The following is a 16,271-nucleotide window of genomic DNA, read 5'->3' as shown; positions in this document are numbered from 1 at the left end:
ATAGATGAGTCAAGCAAGATTTTACTTATTTTAAGCTAAAAATCTGCAAACACTGTTTAGTATGTAGTGTGGTGATTATAAATGTGTACATATCTAAAAAGGGAAAAAATATCGTTTTTACGTATTAAGAAAAGTTAATAAGATAAATTACTTTTCTTACCAAGTTAAAACAAAAACTTATAAAATGCCTTTTACTTTATATTCATATATTATCATAGCAGCTTCCCTGATGGCTCACTTCGTAAAGAGTCTGCTTGTAATACAGGAGACTGAGGTTCGATCCCTGGGTCAGGAAGATCCCATGGAGAAGGAAATGGCAGTCCACTCCAGTATTCTTGCCTGGGAAATCCCATGGACAGAGGAGCCTGGCAGACTACAGTCCAAAGGGTCATAAGAGTTGGACATGACTTAGTGACTAAACCACTACCACTGTATATATCATGTACATATATTTTTATCTCTCTGCTTGATCTTTCTGTGTAAATGTTTCACAGGCATCTAAGATTTAAGACATTTATTACTGAACTCTTGATCTCACGTTTCTCATCCTGGCAAACAGTTTATCGAATGTTAGCCCCATGAGGGCAGGATTTTTGTGGGTTTTTTGCAATGCTATACAAGTTTTTGTTACATAATGATCACTTAGTAAATATTTGTTGAAGGAGTGTCTAAATGGTCTACCACTGTAGAATTCTCTAGTTGCTCAAGTCTTCATATTTTCTTTCCCTCTTCTCTTCCTCCTTATTGACAAATCATATCAGTTATACCTCTAAAATATCTCTTAATTCATCAATTTTTAAAAAATTTCCAGTGCTACTGCCTTAATATGTCAATTTTATGATTGTTATTTCATAATCAACTCTTGCTATCTTTCTGATTATTCTTCCATAGCAACCAGAGGCGTTTTCTTAAAATGTAGATTGTATCTTGTTACTCCCTACTCAGAGCCTTTCTTTGCATTCCATATCTTTCACGCAGACTAAAAAGGCCTTCTCCAAGCTATTTTTACTTATCTTTCCATTTTCCTTTTGTACTGTTCTCCCTTTGGTTTACCTTTACAATATCAGGGAGTTTTTACACACACCATTCCCCTATTTTGGATTATTTTCACCTCCATATTTTGCCTGGCTAATCCCTGCTCATACTGGGTCTCAGCTTATAGTTACATGTTTTTCTAAGATGTATTTCCCATCCTTCCAAGTTTCCTTGATACTACTTCAAATAGTAGTACCTTCACGTTTATTAGAAGTTAAATACATTTATATGATTAGTCATTCATCGGTCTTCACCTCTAAAATTTAAGGTTCATGACACCAAGGACCACATTTGTATTACTTATGACTATCTACTGTAGATGTCACAATTCTCAAAACATGCTTAGAGACTCTGAAAATATTTATTGAATGGATGAAGAATTTATTGAAATTAAGAATGATGAATCCATAAAGGAAATGATATAATGGTTAGAGAGGTAGTTGGAGAGCCAGTAGAACATGTGATCGTAACAGCCAGGTGAGAGTTTCAAATAGCAAATGTAGCAGAGAGGAGTGATAAGATCAGGACTAAACATGATCTTTGAAGAAGGAAATGGCAGCCCACTCCAGTATTTCCTGCCTGGAGAATTCTGTGGACAGAGGAGCCTGATGGGCTGCAGTCCATGCGGTCGCCAAGAGTCGGACACAACTAAGTGACTTAACAGTAAACATGATCTTTGGGAGGCAGTGTAACATAGTGTTTAAGATGAGCCAGACAGACCTAGACTCTACCTTTTAATCGCTATTAACAAAGAGTTGGATACAACTGAAGTGACTTAGCACGCAAACAGGCACGCCTGTTTTTTCATCTCTAGAAAGAGGGTTGATTGTGATGCTTAAATGAAATAATCTATATAAAACTTTTAACATAGCGCTTTGCACATATTAAGAGCTTGGTGAAATTTAGGTATTTTTATTAATTTTAAATTACTAATGCTAAGCCCACTGTAAGGACTCAATATTTGTCGTACTTAGAAAATATATATAGCTGACCCTTGAACAAAATGGGAATTAGGGGCCTGCCCCTCCAGGTGGTCAGAAATCCACGTAGTCAGTTCCTTGTATATGCAGTTCCTCCACATGTGTGGATTCAGCCAACTGTGAGTCACATAGCACTGTAGTATATACTACTGAAAAAAATCTTTAAGTAGACCTGTGCAGTTCAAACTCTTGTTCAAGGGTCACCTGTAATTAATAATTTTCTAAAAACTTTGTTCACAGATAAAATGATCTAGGAAAAGGGACTTCGTGCATATATTTAATGTTGTTTCCTCTAGAATTTGGGCTAGACGTTTTTGGATTGTTTCAGTGGTGTGAAAATATAAACCCCAACGTTGCACATTAGCTGAATGTTGAATTTGCCTCTCTGAGCATGAATGAAGACATTCTAGGATTCTTAGTTCTGTGTTTCTCCTTGAAACTGTGTTTTAAATGGAATATATTATAGTAAGAACCAAAATAAATTGTGTAACAATATGGAATCCTTGCCCTGAGATGGAAAACCTAGGTTGTATAGATACATCTTTCCAAAAGCTGAAAGAATATCATTCACAAAGAACAGTGCTTTAAAAGTTCAAAAACAACATTTTGGCAGCTGTTGTAGGGACTGCTTTTCAAGCAGTTTACGTTTAGCAGATAAAAAGCATTCTTTGTTGTGAAGTATCTTCAGAACTTGGATTTGTTTTTACTAGACACACTTAAATTTGGTATGTGGAGTTTGCCAGTCATGATTTTCCAGTCTTCCTAAATGGATTCACAAAATATGCCCTTAGGATTTTCTTTTTTCCTCCTTGATGAAGTTAAGGAAACATAATATTTCTCTTTTCTTACATATATTTCTAGGGTAGTGGTCAATATTTTCAAATTAAATTTCTTTTCCATTTATTGATGTTCTGTTAATAATTTGTGTCACTTGGTTTCAGTTTTTTTCCGTTTTTAAAGTGAAGAGAGTCATGTTCTCCAAACTCTTCTCTGGAATGTTTTGGAAATAAGTGCTGGTAAAAAAATGCTTTGAGCTTTTTGGAGGAAATACAGAAATTCTACTTTATATTTGTAAATGTACATTAAAATTTCTGGTATTCTTTCATTATGAAAATTAAAAAATGTTGATAAATTTTAAAATGTGTATACTTTTGAGTAGTGAGTATAAAAGCAGTTGTTTTTGAATAACTTATTATTTGTTTTTATTCCTAAAAGAATTTCTTTTTATAACTAACCAGTAAGATATTTGGCAGACCCATCAGTTCACCATTAGTAACACAAAACCCTGGATTGGCATTAGAATTTAAGAAACAAGAAAGAAAGAGGAGGGAAAAGAATAGAAAAGGAACAAGTTGAAGCCAATAAGATGTAACCCACATAAGGCATGGAATGAATTGAAATATTTGTTGAACACTACCTATGTGCCAGGTACTGTTATTGATGCTGGAATACTCCATTGAACTAAACTGACAAAAATCCATTTCCATGTGGACTTCACATTCCAATGGAAGGGTATAGGCAATAAATAAATACATTGTACACCAGATGGTGAGAAAAGCACAGGAGAAATAAAACAGGATAGAGTGTGAGAGGATGTGGGCTGGGTGTTTTCTGTTTTATAGGCAAAGACATAATAGAAGTGACAGTGCAGATCATGCAGTGATCTGGGGAAGAGTGTTCTTGTCGGGTAGAATAAGTGCAAAGACCTGAGGTAGAAGTATTTCATGTTTGAAAAACAGAAGAATACTTGTGTCCCCACCTCCTTGGAATTAAGCAGGAAAACTGGTAGGAGAAGAGGGAGTAGAGGAGATTGTAGGGCATTTAGACCATTGTGAGAACTTGAGTGATATGGGAAGTCATTGAAAGGATTTTTGAGTGGAGGAGTTACGTAATATGATACAGCCTTTAAAGGGATTACCATGCTGTTGAAAAGGCTCTATAGAGATACAAAAGCTGAAGCAAGGAGTCAGTTAGGATGTTGTTAAATAATTCAGGTCAGATATTATCAGTTGGATTTGACAACGTAGCTGTCGAATTAGTGAGAAATAGGTTCTGCATACATTGTGAAGGTGGTGGTGGTGGTGGTTTAGTCACTAAGTTGTGTCCGACTCTTGCAACCCCATGGACTGTAGCCTGCCAGGCTCCTCTGAACATGGGGATTCTCCAGGCAAGAATACTGAAGTGTGTTGCCATTTCCTTCTCCAGGGATTTTGAAGGTAAAGTAGGCTTTTCTGACCAAGTGGACATATGGGATATTTAAAAAAGGAAGGAATCAAAGATGATTAAAATTTTTTGGTCTTAATATTTCTGGTTGGAGTTGCATTTATTGAGATGAGTAAGCCTGTGGGAAGAACAGATTTGAGGGGCTCAGAAAAGGCAAATTGACTTTGGACATGTTAAGCTTGAAGTGCCTAATTATTAATTATATAGTCAGTGTGTCAAGTAGCATTTAGATAATATGCATTTAGAGTTCCAGGAGGAGTCTCAGCTGGTCTCTATCTGGAGATAGAAATTTTTGAATCATCCATGTTAGATGGAATTTAAATTCAAAAGACTGGGTTTCCCTGGTGCCTCAATGATAAAGAATCCCTCTACAACACAGGAGACGCAGATTCAGTCCCTGAGTCAGGAAGATCCCTTGGAGAAGGAAATGGTAACCCACTCCAGTATTGTTGCCTGGAGAATTCCATGGACAGAGGAGCCTGGCGGGTTACAGGCCATCAGTTGGCAAGAGTTGGGCAAGACTTAACTGACTAAAACACCACCACCAAATTCAGTAGACTGAATCTGGTGATTTAGGAAGTGAATGTAAATAGAAAAGGAAAAGGCATACCCTGGGGCACTCCAGTGTTTAGAGTTGAGTGAAAAAAGGAAGAACTGGCAACAAAGACTCCTTAATCACACACTTTAATAATTCTGCATTAAAGTATATGCCTGTTCACAGAAATTGTGGTAATTAAGACCAAAATGGATTCAGATCAGATCAGGTAAGATTTTGTCATTTAGAATATTATGAAAAAACTTTTAATTTTTTCAGAGTTTTGAATTTCAGGATGTGAACACATCATTAACACAGATATTAAGAGGAGGTGGCAAGAATACACAGTACAAAAAAGATCTTCATGACCCAGATAATCACGATGGTGCGATCACTCATCTAGAGCCAGACATCCTGGAATGTGAAGTCAAGTGGGCCTTAGAAAGCATCACTACGAGCAAAGCTAGTGGAGGTGATGGAATTCCAGTTGAGCTATTTTAAATCCTAAAAGATGATGCTGTGAAAGGCTGCTGTCAATATGCCAGCAAATTTGGAAAACTCAGCAGTGGGCACAGGACTGGAAAAGGTCAGTTTTCATTCCAATCCCAAAGAAAGGCAGTGCCAAAGAATGCTCAAACTACCGCACAATTGCACTCATCTCACACACTAGTAAAGTAATGCTCAATATTCTCCAAGCCAGGCGTCAACAGTATGTGAACCATGAACTTCCAGATGTTCAAGCTGGTTTTAGAAAAGGCAGAGGAGCCAGAGATCAAATTTCCAACATCCACTGGATCATGGAAAAAGCAAGAGAGTTCCAGAAAAACATCTATTTCTGCTTTATTGACTATGCCAAAGCCTTGGACTGTGTGGATCACAATAAACTGTGGAAAATTCTGAAAGAGATGGAAATGCCAGACCACTTGACCTGCCTCTTTAGAAACCTATATGCAGGTCAAGAAGCAACAGTTAGAACTGGACATGGAACAGCAGACTGGTTCCAAATAGGAAAAGGAGTACGTCAAGGCTGTATATTGTCACCCAACTTATTTAACTTATATGCAGAGTACATCATGAGAAACCCTGGGCTAGATGAAGCACAAGCTGGAATCAGATTGCTGGGAGGAATGTCAATAACCTCAGATATGCAGATGACACCACCCTTATGGCAGAAAGTGAAGAAGAACTAAAGAGCCCGTTAATGAAAGTGAAAGAGGAGAGTAAAAAGTTGGCTTAAAGCTCAACATTCAGAAAACTAAGATCATTTGGGCTCCAAAAATCACTGCAGATGGGTACTGCAGCCATGAAATTAAAAGACGCTTACTCCTTGGAAGGAAAGTTATGACCAGTCTAGACAGCATATTAAAAAGCAGAGACATTACTTTGCCAACAAAGGTCCGTCTAGTCAAGGCTATGGTTTTTCCAATGGTCATGTATGGATGTGAGAGTTAGACTGTGAAGAAAGCTGAGTGCCGAAGAATTGATGCTTTTGAACTGCGGTGTTGGAGAAGACTCTTGAGACTCCCTTGGACTACAAGGAGATCCAACCAGTCCATTCTAAAGGAGATCAGTCTTGAGTGTTCATTGGAAGGAATGATGCTGAAGCTGAAACTCCAATACTTTGGCCACCTGATGCAAAGAGTCGACTCTTTTGAAAAGACCCTGGTGCTGGGAAAGATTGAAGACAGGAGGAGAAGGGGACAACAGAGTATGAGATGCTTGGATGGTATCACCAACTCGATGGAGATGAGTTTGAGTAGACTTCGGGTGTTGGAGATGGACAGGGAGGCCTAACGTGCTGTGGTCCATGGGGTCGCAAAGAGTCGGACATGACTGAGCAACTGAACTGAACACATCATGGAATAAATAGAAAGCACATGACACTGAAGAGAAACGAACACAATTTTTTAGGGACAGTAAAAAAAACAAAAAGCAGAATTGACTAAATCATAGAGGGTGTGTTTTAGGAAGTAGGGATAGACAAGTCTGAATAGTTAGAGCCAGATTATGAAGAGCCTTATGCCATTGTGAAGTGTTAATATATGAAATGGTAGACAGCAAGAATTGTCATATGTAAATGACTTGAAAATTACTCTTTGAGCTGTTTGTGTGAATGAATAGAATAGGAACACACTTCAGTCAGTTGCCAGTATTTGTTGAGTAACTACTTAAAATGCTCCTAGTACTACTAGTAAAATTGCTGGCACCTTCTGTTGAGCCTTGCTATGATAGGCCAGTCATTGGGCTATGCATTTTGTTTACAGTTCTTGTATGGGTTTTAAAAGTTATATCACATGATATTTGCTTTGAAAGCCCTACATTCTCATTGGAAAGAAAAGTCTTAAGGCATATAGTTTAAACTATAAAATATTCTACTTCATGTGCTAAATCGCTTCAGTCGTGTCCAACTCTTTGCAACCCTATGGACTGTAGCCCGCCAGGCCCCTCTGTTGATGGGATTTTCCAGGCAAGAATACTGGAATGGGTTGCCATGCCCTCCTCCTGGGGATCTTCCGAACCCTGGGATCTAGCCTGGGTCTCTTATGTTTCCTGCATTGGCAGGCAGGTTCTTTACCACTAGTGCCACTTGGAGAGCCCATTCTACTTCATAAATGGAACTTTCTAAGGGATGTGAAGTGAAAGTCACTCACTCATGTCTGACTCTTTGTGACCCCATAGACTGTAGCCTGCTAGGCTCCTCTGTCCATGGATAGAACACTGGAGTGGGTAGCCGTTCTCTTCTCCAGGGGTTCTTCCCACCCCAGGGATCAAACCCAGGCCTCCCTCATTGCAGGTTCATTTTTTACCATCTGAGCCACCAGGGAAGCCCCTTCTAAGGGATAGGATGTTCTTTTTTTCCCGAGATGCAAGTCTTGGATCATATATTCAGATACATGTTTGAAAGAAAAACTAGTTTGTCCTCAAGAATAGTGAATTACTTTGGTTTTATATTCAGTAGTCATTAGATAGTATAGTAATATAGTTTCTTGAGAATCTTTTTTTAATGAAAAGGGTTTGCCTTGTGTAGATTATTCAGATTCTCTGGTAAGGTGTACCAACTACTGTAAAACAATAAATCTGTATTCTGGGTTTTTTGTTTTTTGTGTTTTTGCATTCTGATTTTAAAATATTTTATGGATTTGGGAGATTGAATTGTGACAACTGACTGTTTGCTATTGGGAAAACTTTTGAAAATATACTTCTGGTGTTTAGAATTTTTTTTTAATTTATTTATTTTAATTGGAGGTATCCTGCATCAAACCTGGACTGGTGATTCATTTCTTATATGATATTATACATGTTTCAATGCCATTCTCCCAAATCATCCCACCCTCTTATAGCAATTGTTCTAAATAATTTATATAGTTACTTAATGTTTGTCTTTTTCACTATATATAATGGTTATAAATTTAGGAACTGGATTTGTTTTGTTCAATACTGTAATTTCCAGGGTGTTGCCCAGTGCCTGGAACATGATGGATGTTTAGAAATATTTTTTAAGGAATGAATTCATGAGTATATGGATTCAGAGTTGAATCATAAACCAGCATTAGAGATAATTCCAGCCCAAGAGTCTTAACCTGGAAAACCTACCACCTCTTAATAAATAAGATTGGAGTGCTGAAACTAGCCCAAAATATGATTCTTTACCTTGAATGAAATTGATTTTCTTTAAGTAAAATGTGAGAAATATATTCCTTTGAAACTGAGGAATGTTGAAATATATATTATTTTTATCTTAGACTGTGTTTGCTTGACTATCAGTTGCAGAAGCTTGTTGGTTGGATTTTAACAGTGGTTCTTAAACATTGATTTGCACTATACCATTGCAGCTTGTTTATAATATCTGGAGAATAATAGACATATTCTGAAATACAAATTTATTTGTAACTAAGGGAATTTAACCATTTTGAACTGCATTTTGATCCATTTTAACTGTGATTTTGGGTTCTTCCTGACGTTCTTATCTCCTCTCTATACCCATTTCTTGTGTTAATCAATAATTGCCTCTGTTCTGATAAATTTTTGTTATGGTCTATCCTGCAGAGAAAGAGATGCTGGTTGCAAGTTTTGGAGAACCCTGTTTTTTATGGAACTCAATTCTATAAAATTTTCAAAAGATTCCTTGGCAATAACATACACTTGTGATGGACCCTAGAAATACTGCTATGTTAGGATTGGGTTCTGATTCCGAAGGATTTTCAAGAAAGAGTCCCTCTGCCATCAATACGGGCACACTGGTCAGCAAGAGAGAAGTAGAGCTAGAGAACAACACAAAGGAAGAAGAAGACCTTCGCAAGTGGAATCGGGAAAGAAACACTGAAGCAGGGAAAGATAATGGTTTGACTGATGCACAGCAACAGTTTTCAGTGAAAGAAACAAACTTTACAGAAGGAAATTTAAAATTGAAAATTGGCCTTCAGGCTAAGAGAACTAAAAAACCTCCAAAGAACTTGGAGAACTATGTATGTCGACCTGCCATAAAGACAACTATCAAGCACCCAAGGAAAGCACTTAAAAGTGGGAAGATGACAGATGAAAAGAATGAACACTGCCCTTCAAGACGGGTAAGTAGAAGTCCTGACAATACATGATCATTAACACTATTTGGACTAATACTCATTTTTATCAAACCTATGTACATATTTCAGGAATTTTTATTTTAATCTTTATGTTATTTCTAAATAGTCTATTTTGGGAGCCTCAAACAGATTTTGAGGCTTGTAAGAGAAGCGGGTGGTAGTATAACTATGCATGTATTTGAATTTGTAAAATTATGGCAAATATTTTAAGTGGGGTGTATCCAGATTGCTGTTCCTACATGGCCAAGTGGAAGGAATATTGAATTTTTAGTTAGAAAACCTAGAGTTGAATCTTGCCCTCATACTTACTAACAATATGATGATAGACAAATTGTTAATAACAGAGAAGAAACTGACACTCATAGATGTTAAATGATTATACCACCTACCTTTCAGGATGGTTCTATTCTTGCTGACCTCAAGAATTTTCTAAAGATGAATTAAAAAAGTTTTTTATCTGGACCTTTTTATTTGAAACAATGTTAGAGCTTGTTTTGCACAGCTGATTTTTAAAGGGCTTCAAGATGATTGTCTTTAGTAATCTTTCTATAGTATTTTTTAAAATAGTGCTAATAATAGGTTTTGTAGTAAAAAGATTGCACCCACAATATGTACTTATTTTTAATGTTTAAGTAGTTCATATCCTACTTAAATTGTTTGTAGCAGAATATAGTTTTTGGTTCCTGAGGAAAGCTATCTGTATACTCACAAAATTGTGGTAATGAGTAGGTGCTTATTCTTCCAACAGTTACTTTAACATAGAATGTTGACTATGTTACTACCTCTAAATTAGTTCTTCATAAATAATGGGAAGAGCTTGAATTATAGAGTCAGAAGCTAATTCAAGTCCTGGCTTAATAACTGCACACAGGTTATTTGGTTTATCTTACTGAGCTGTGTTTTTCTCATTTATAACATGGAACTGTTTATGCCTATATTAAATGGATAGGCATTGGAAACAACCCAAGTGCCCATCAACAAACAGTTGGCTTAAGAAGATGTGGTGTGTGTATATGTGCATATATGTATATTTATGGAATATTAGCCATAAAAGAATGAAATATTGCCATTTGCAGCAACATGGATAGACCTAGAGAATATTATAGTTAGTAAAGTAAGTCAGAGAAAGACAAATATTGTAGGATATTACTTACATGTGGAATCTAAAAATAATATAAATGAATCTTTATAGAAAACAGAAACAGACTTACAGACAGAAAACAAATTTATGGTTATCAAAGGGGAGAAAGGGATGGAAAGACAAATTAGTATAATCAACAATTGTACATGAAGTAGATATGCAGTGTGGATTTACTGTATAGAGCAGGAAATTATGTTCAGTATGTTATGATAACCTATAATGGAATATAATCTGAAAAAAATGCTGAATCCCTTTGCTGTACACCTCAAATGAACACAATATTGTAAGTCAGCTTTACTTCAATTTTAAAAAATAATTAAATTTGTGTATAGTATTTAGTATGAGATAAATTCTTGTAAGTGTTCTATTCTCCCTTTTTACAGCCTAAGATATGGATTTATAACCTGGGATCTCTAGAAAGGTTTGGTTTCTTATGATTGCTCTCGGACTATGATAATCTGTGAAGAATTTTGTGTTCATTTTGATGCATTTTTACATAGCTCTTAGCAGCTTTACTAAGGGTTTCATCACTCCAAAAAGACTGAGCATCAGTGGCTCAGGAGAGAAAGCTAGACTGTTAAAAGGCATGTTGGTAGTCTGAGAAAGCTTGTGGAGCAGAAGTGGGGGGAGAGGGAGTTGTTTTATTTATTTTAAAGCAAGGCTTTACCAAAACAACCAAACCATTTCCCCCCGGATTCTTCAAAAATAGTTGGGTTTTTGTTAGTGGTGATTTTAAAGCAAGATTAGGCCTTAAATTTCTAGTAAAAACATAGAAACATAGATCATATATTTTATTTCTTAATAGAAGTTTTCTTTTGGCAGTGTTCAGAGGGCAAAAATAATTGCCCTGTGAAAAAATATTTTGCTAGAATGATTGCTGTTTATGTAAAAAAAATTTTTTTTTTTGGCTGTGCTGGCTTTTCATTGCTGCGCACGGGCTTCTCATTGTGGTGGCTTCTCGTGTTGCAGAGCTAGGGCTCTAGGGCGCATGGGCTTCAACAGTTGTGGCACCTAGGCCCAGCAGTTACGGCTCCTGGGCTTCTAGAGCACAGGCTCAGTAGTTGTGGCACATCGCCTTAGTTGCCCCATGACATCTAGGATCCTCCGGGATTAGGGATCGAACTCTTTATGGCCTGCGTTGACAGGTGGATTCTTTACCATTGATCACCAGAGAAGCCCAGTTTATATAACGGCAAAATATAATGGTTCAGTTCCTTAAGTGAAATTTTCCCTTTCTCAAATTATGTGACATATTGTTAAATTTACAGTAGTTGACTCATGGACCCTATTATTTAGAGCAATCCAAATATGTCATTTTTTTTTTTAATCCAAAATTTAGGAATTGTCACATTAATAACTAAAGTTTAAAGTTTAGTTCATTCCTTTGAGAAGTAGTAGATACTTTTTGTATCTTTTAGTTAAAGTTGTAGAAGTTATAGATTTTAAGGGTCCTATTTTTTAAAATGTATTTTCCCCCAGTTTTATTGTGATAAGATTTGACATACAGCACAGTGTACAGTTTAATATGTATTTGGTTTATTTTTAATTAGTTTTGAGATTTATCTTTCTATATTACATTTTGGCAAAATTAAAAAATTTTATAATGTTCAGTGTTGGCAAGAATATAGGGGAAACAAGCACTCTCATGCACTGTTGGTGGAGAGTATATTGATACTGTACTTTTTGAGAGCAGTTTGCTTGTATCTGTGACAATTTAAAATGGACAATTCCTTGATTCCACAGTGTCACTTCTAAGAAACTATCTTATAGAATACTTGCTAGTGTATAGCAAGATACATGTATAAAATATTTATTAGAAGTATAGATTCCTGATACCTTCTTATTGGTTCTGACTCAATATGTCTGGGTATTTTAAAAAATGTCTTTATTGAGGTATAATTCATGTATCATACCATCCACCCATTTAAACTGTACAGTTTGTGGTTTTGTTATTGATATATAACATTATTAATTTTTAAAAGTTGTAAAATATGTTAATATAGAATTTGCCATTTTGATCATTTTTAAGTGTAAATTCAGTGTCACTAATTCCATTCACAGTGTTGTTCAACCATCCTCACTATCTCTTTCCAAAACCATCTCATCATACCGAATAGAAACTCTGTAACCATTAAATAATAAATCTGTCTTGTTACAGAGCCCCCTCCCCCAATCTCTGGTGATTCATAATCTACTTCTGCCTCTATGAAATTGTCTGGAATCATGCAGTATTGGTCCTTTTGTCTCTGGCTTCTTTCACTAGCATGTCTTCAAGTTCATCCATTTGTAGCATGTACCAAAACCTCTTCGTTTTTGTGGTTGAATAATATTTCATGTACATTTAGGCCACATTTTGTTTAAAATTCATCATCTGTGGGTACTTGGTTTGCTTCAACATTCTGGCTATGGGAAAACATGCTACAGTGAACACTGGTGTACAAACATCTGTTTGAATTCCTGTGTTCCATTTCTTTCGGTACTATACTTAGGAGTAGAATTGTTGGATCCTGTGATGTCTTTGAGGAACTGCCAAACTGTTTTCCATAGCAACTGTACCATTTCATAGTCCCACCAGCAGTGCATGGGGGTTTCAGTTACTCCAAATTCTCTTCAGTACTTGTTATTTTCTGTGTGTGTGAGTGTTCGTGTGTATGTATGTGTATTTTAAATAATAGCCACTCTAAAGAGTATGAAGTTGTATCTCACTGTGGTTTTCCTTCCTTTTCCCTGATGACTAGTAACATTGAGCATCTTTTCCTGAGCTTGTTTGATTTGCATATCTTCTCTGGAGAAATGTCTGTTTAAATCTTCTGACTATCTTTGAATTGTGGATTTTTTTTTTGTTGCTGAGTTTTCAGGGTTCTAGGTATATTCTGTATATGACTTGCTAATATTTTTTCCCTGTGCTGTGAGCTGTCTTTTTCACTGTCTTGATAGTGTCCTCTGATGCACAACCGTTCTCAATTTTGATGAACTCTAATTCGTCTATTTTTTCTTCTATTGCCTGTGCATTGATGTCATAGCCAAGATATCTCTTCCAAATCTAGCATCATAAGGATTTTCCCCTTATGAAAAAAAAAAAGGTTTTACAGTCCTCTCTCTTATGTTTCAGTCTTTGAGAGATTTTCAGGTACCCCTCTCACCCTGAACTTGCTCTCAACTGATTACTATAGCAAGGAATACTTTGGACATGGAAAACTGTTACAAATTTAATGCCTAAGAGTATGGATACTGGACTAGCAGCTTTGATCAGTATTACACTCCTATGGTTCAGACTTTAAAAGACAAAAAAGGAAACAAACATTGTTACCATCAATATACTTCTCTCCCTTCTTTTTAAGCAATCATGTGATAACCCCCATATGACAACTAAGCAGAACATTTCTTAATCAAAATGAAGAAAACTGTTCTGTATAATGAAGTTGTCTTACTTGGAAAACTAAAAAAAAAACCAAGTTGTTTGGAACCAAAATTGGTGCAAAGAAATTTCTAGGCGTTTCTAACTCCAACATCAGTGCCTTTGATAGCTCCCACAAATATATATATATATTTATATATATATGTATATGTATGTATACAAGCAAATACATGTAATCCCACCCTCCCCATTTAAAAATATAAATGGTACTATACTGTATACACTTTTCTTCATCATTCATTTTTCCACTTACATAGCATATTAGTATATTCTAGAGGATTTTCCTGTACAAAAACTAAGCCTCTTTAGCCCTTAGAAATATGGTTAATAAGTGTTTTTTTTTTTCCAGTTTGTCATTTGTCTTTAGATCTTGTTTATTGTTTATTTTGCCATGCAGAAATCTTTAGTTTTTTAAAGAATTTAATTAATAAATCTTTCCTTTTATGGCTTTGAGCATTTGACATGTCACTAAAAAGGCCTTCACTTCAAGTTTATTAAAGTTCTTATATATTTTAATGTTTCACTTTTTATTATTATTAGTTTTGGCCATGCCACAGAGCTTGCAGGACCTTAGTTTCCCAACCAGGGATCAGACCAGGATCCATAGCAGTGAATGCTTAGGTTGTAACCACTGAACCATTGGGGAATTCCCTAATGTTTCATTTTAAATATATAAATATTTGATCCATTTGAAGTTTACTATGATATATAAGTTGTGGATCGAACTTTATCTTTTTCCAAATAACTGCAGGTTGTCCTAATACTTTAAGAATTCTTCTTTTAGTCCTCAGAATTGAGACACCGCCTTTATCGTACACTGAATTTCTGTGTGTACTTGGGTCTGGTCTGATTTCCCACTTTGTGTCATTGTTCTCTATTTGCCATCATGGTAGTTTTAATTACTATGTTTTATATCTGGTAGGGCTAATCCTTCCTCATTATTCATGTTTTAGAGTGTTCCTTGCATTATTGCTTATTAGTTTATAAACTTTATGTGATTTTAATAAAAACAGTTTTTTTCTAGAACTTGTTCAGTTGATTACAAAGTTCATATTTCGTTCATTTTTTTTTTTTTTTTTTTAATCTGTGGTTAAACTTGGAACCTATTTGGTAGATGAGTAGCTCAGCTGGTAAAGTAATCAGCCTGCAATGCAGGAGACCCTGGTTCAATTCCTGGGATGGGAAGATCCCCTGGAGAAGGGAAAACTGCCCACTTCAGTATTCCGGCCTGGAGAATTCCATGGACTATATTGTCCATGGAGTCGCAAAGAGTCGGACACAACTAGCAACTTCCACTTCACTTCACTTCTTTGAGAAACTCTGAATTTGCTTTGCCAAGATTTAGGGTGTTCAAATGGGTTCCTGAGACCCTCCCCCCAGCAAAAGGCTGCCTGTGTGCAGCTCATTCTGCTGTGGGTGGAGAGCTGGAGGGTGTACGCTAGACCTTGGACTGGCAAATAGACGCCTGGTGGGGGTGGGCAGTGTGCTAGAATTTCCTCCCCAACAACAATTGAATTTTTAAAATATCTGAAAACCGAGGGGACTTCCCTAGTGGCTCAGACAGTAAAGAATCCGCCTGCAATGCAGGAAACGTGGGTTCGATCCCTGAGTCGGGAAGATCCCTTGGAGAAGGAAATGGCAACCCACTCCAGTACTCTTGCCTGGAGAATCCCTTGGACAGAGGAGCCTGGTGGACTACAGTCCATGGGGTCGCAGAGTTGCTGAGCGACACACACACGCACACTCACACACACACTCTAACATCTTTTTCTTTTTTTGGACCTTTGGAGATTTTTCTTACTTCCTAAGAGGCCACAGTGCAACAACCATGGTATTTTATTGCTGGATTGAATTATTTTGTTGTGGTAAATGGATATTTATGGTGTTTAGCCTGCCATATGGCTAGAGTGGAAATCACCTGATTGTTTTATAAGAAATATATTGACTATTAAATGTATAATAGATCTTCCTGTCTCATTTTTGTTTGTTTATAGTGGAAAGAAATGTTTTCTTTTGAATTTCATATAAAAGTTTGGGTTTGGCTGTCTTGTTACTTTATGTAGTGTCTGTGTCATTTCATAAGTTGTCAGAATGGTATAGTCATTCTTCTGTTGCAGTATTTTAGAAAGTGAAAGTAGAGGTGGAAGTCATAATATTTACTTGTATTTATCACACACTAACTTAAAAGGAAACGAGGCAATGGTATATTCCTTTTTAGTATTTAAACAAAATTCCAGCTTTGGAATTGTGCAGCATAGCTAGTTATATGGGATCTTAGTTTACATATAAACTTTTGTAATGAAAATTGAAACATGCTCTTTTGTAACAAATGAAAAATAACTAAAATACTTATTTC

The 16,271-nt window shown here is 36.2% G+C and overlaps 1 protein-coding gene across 20 annotated transcripts in view; it reads left to right on the top strand.

Annotated features, from left to right (window-relative positions):
• Positions 1–16,271, top strand: part of ASH1L (ASH1 like histone lysine methyltransferase) — a 207,762-nt gene that overhangs the window by 22,645 nt on the left and 168,846 nt on the right. For all 20 annotated transcript variants that reach the window (XR_015161110.1, XM_086393216.1, XM_086393204.1 and 17 more), the window contains one exon: positions 8,821–9,341. Coding sequence is in view for 10 of the 20 variants with exons in the window: in XM_086393204.1 (XP_086249330.1) it covers positions 8,922–9,341 (420 nt within the window). In the remaining 10 variants the exon portion in view is untranslated. The remainder of the gene's footprint in view (positions 1–8,820; positions 9,342–16,271) is intronic.

The sequence above is a fragment of the Bos grunniens genome, chromosome 3 (assembly GCF_055505025.1).
Source record: "Bos grunniens cultivar Pamir isolate PY7600 chromosome 3, Bosgru_T2T1.0, whole genome shotgun sequence".
Classification (NCBI taxonomy): Eukaryota; Metazoa; Chordata; class Mammalia; order Artiodactyla; family Bovidae; genus Bos; species Bos grunniens.
The sequence above is the reverse complement of the archived record's forward strand: the minus strand, read 5'-3'. Positions and strand labels throughout refer to the sequence as shown.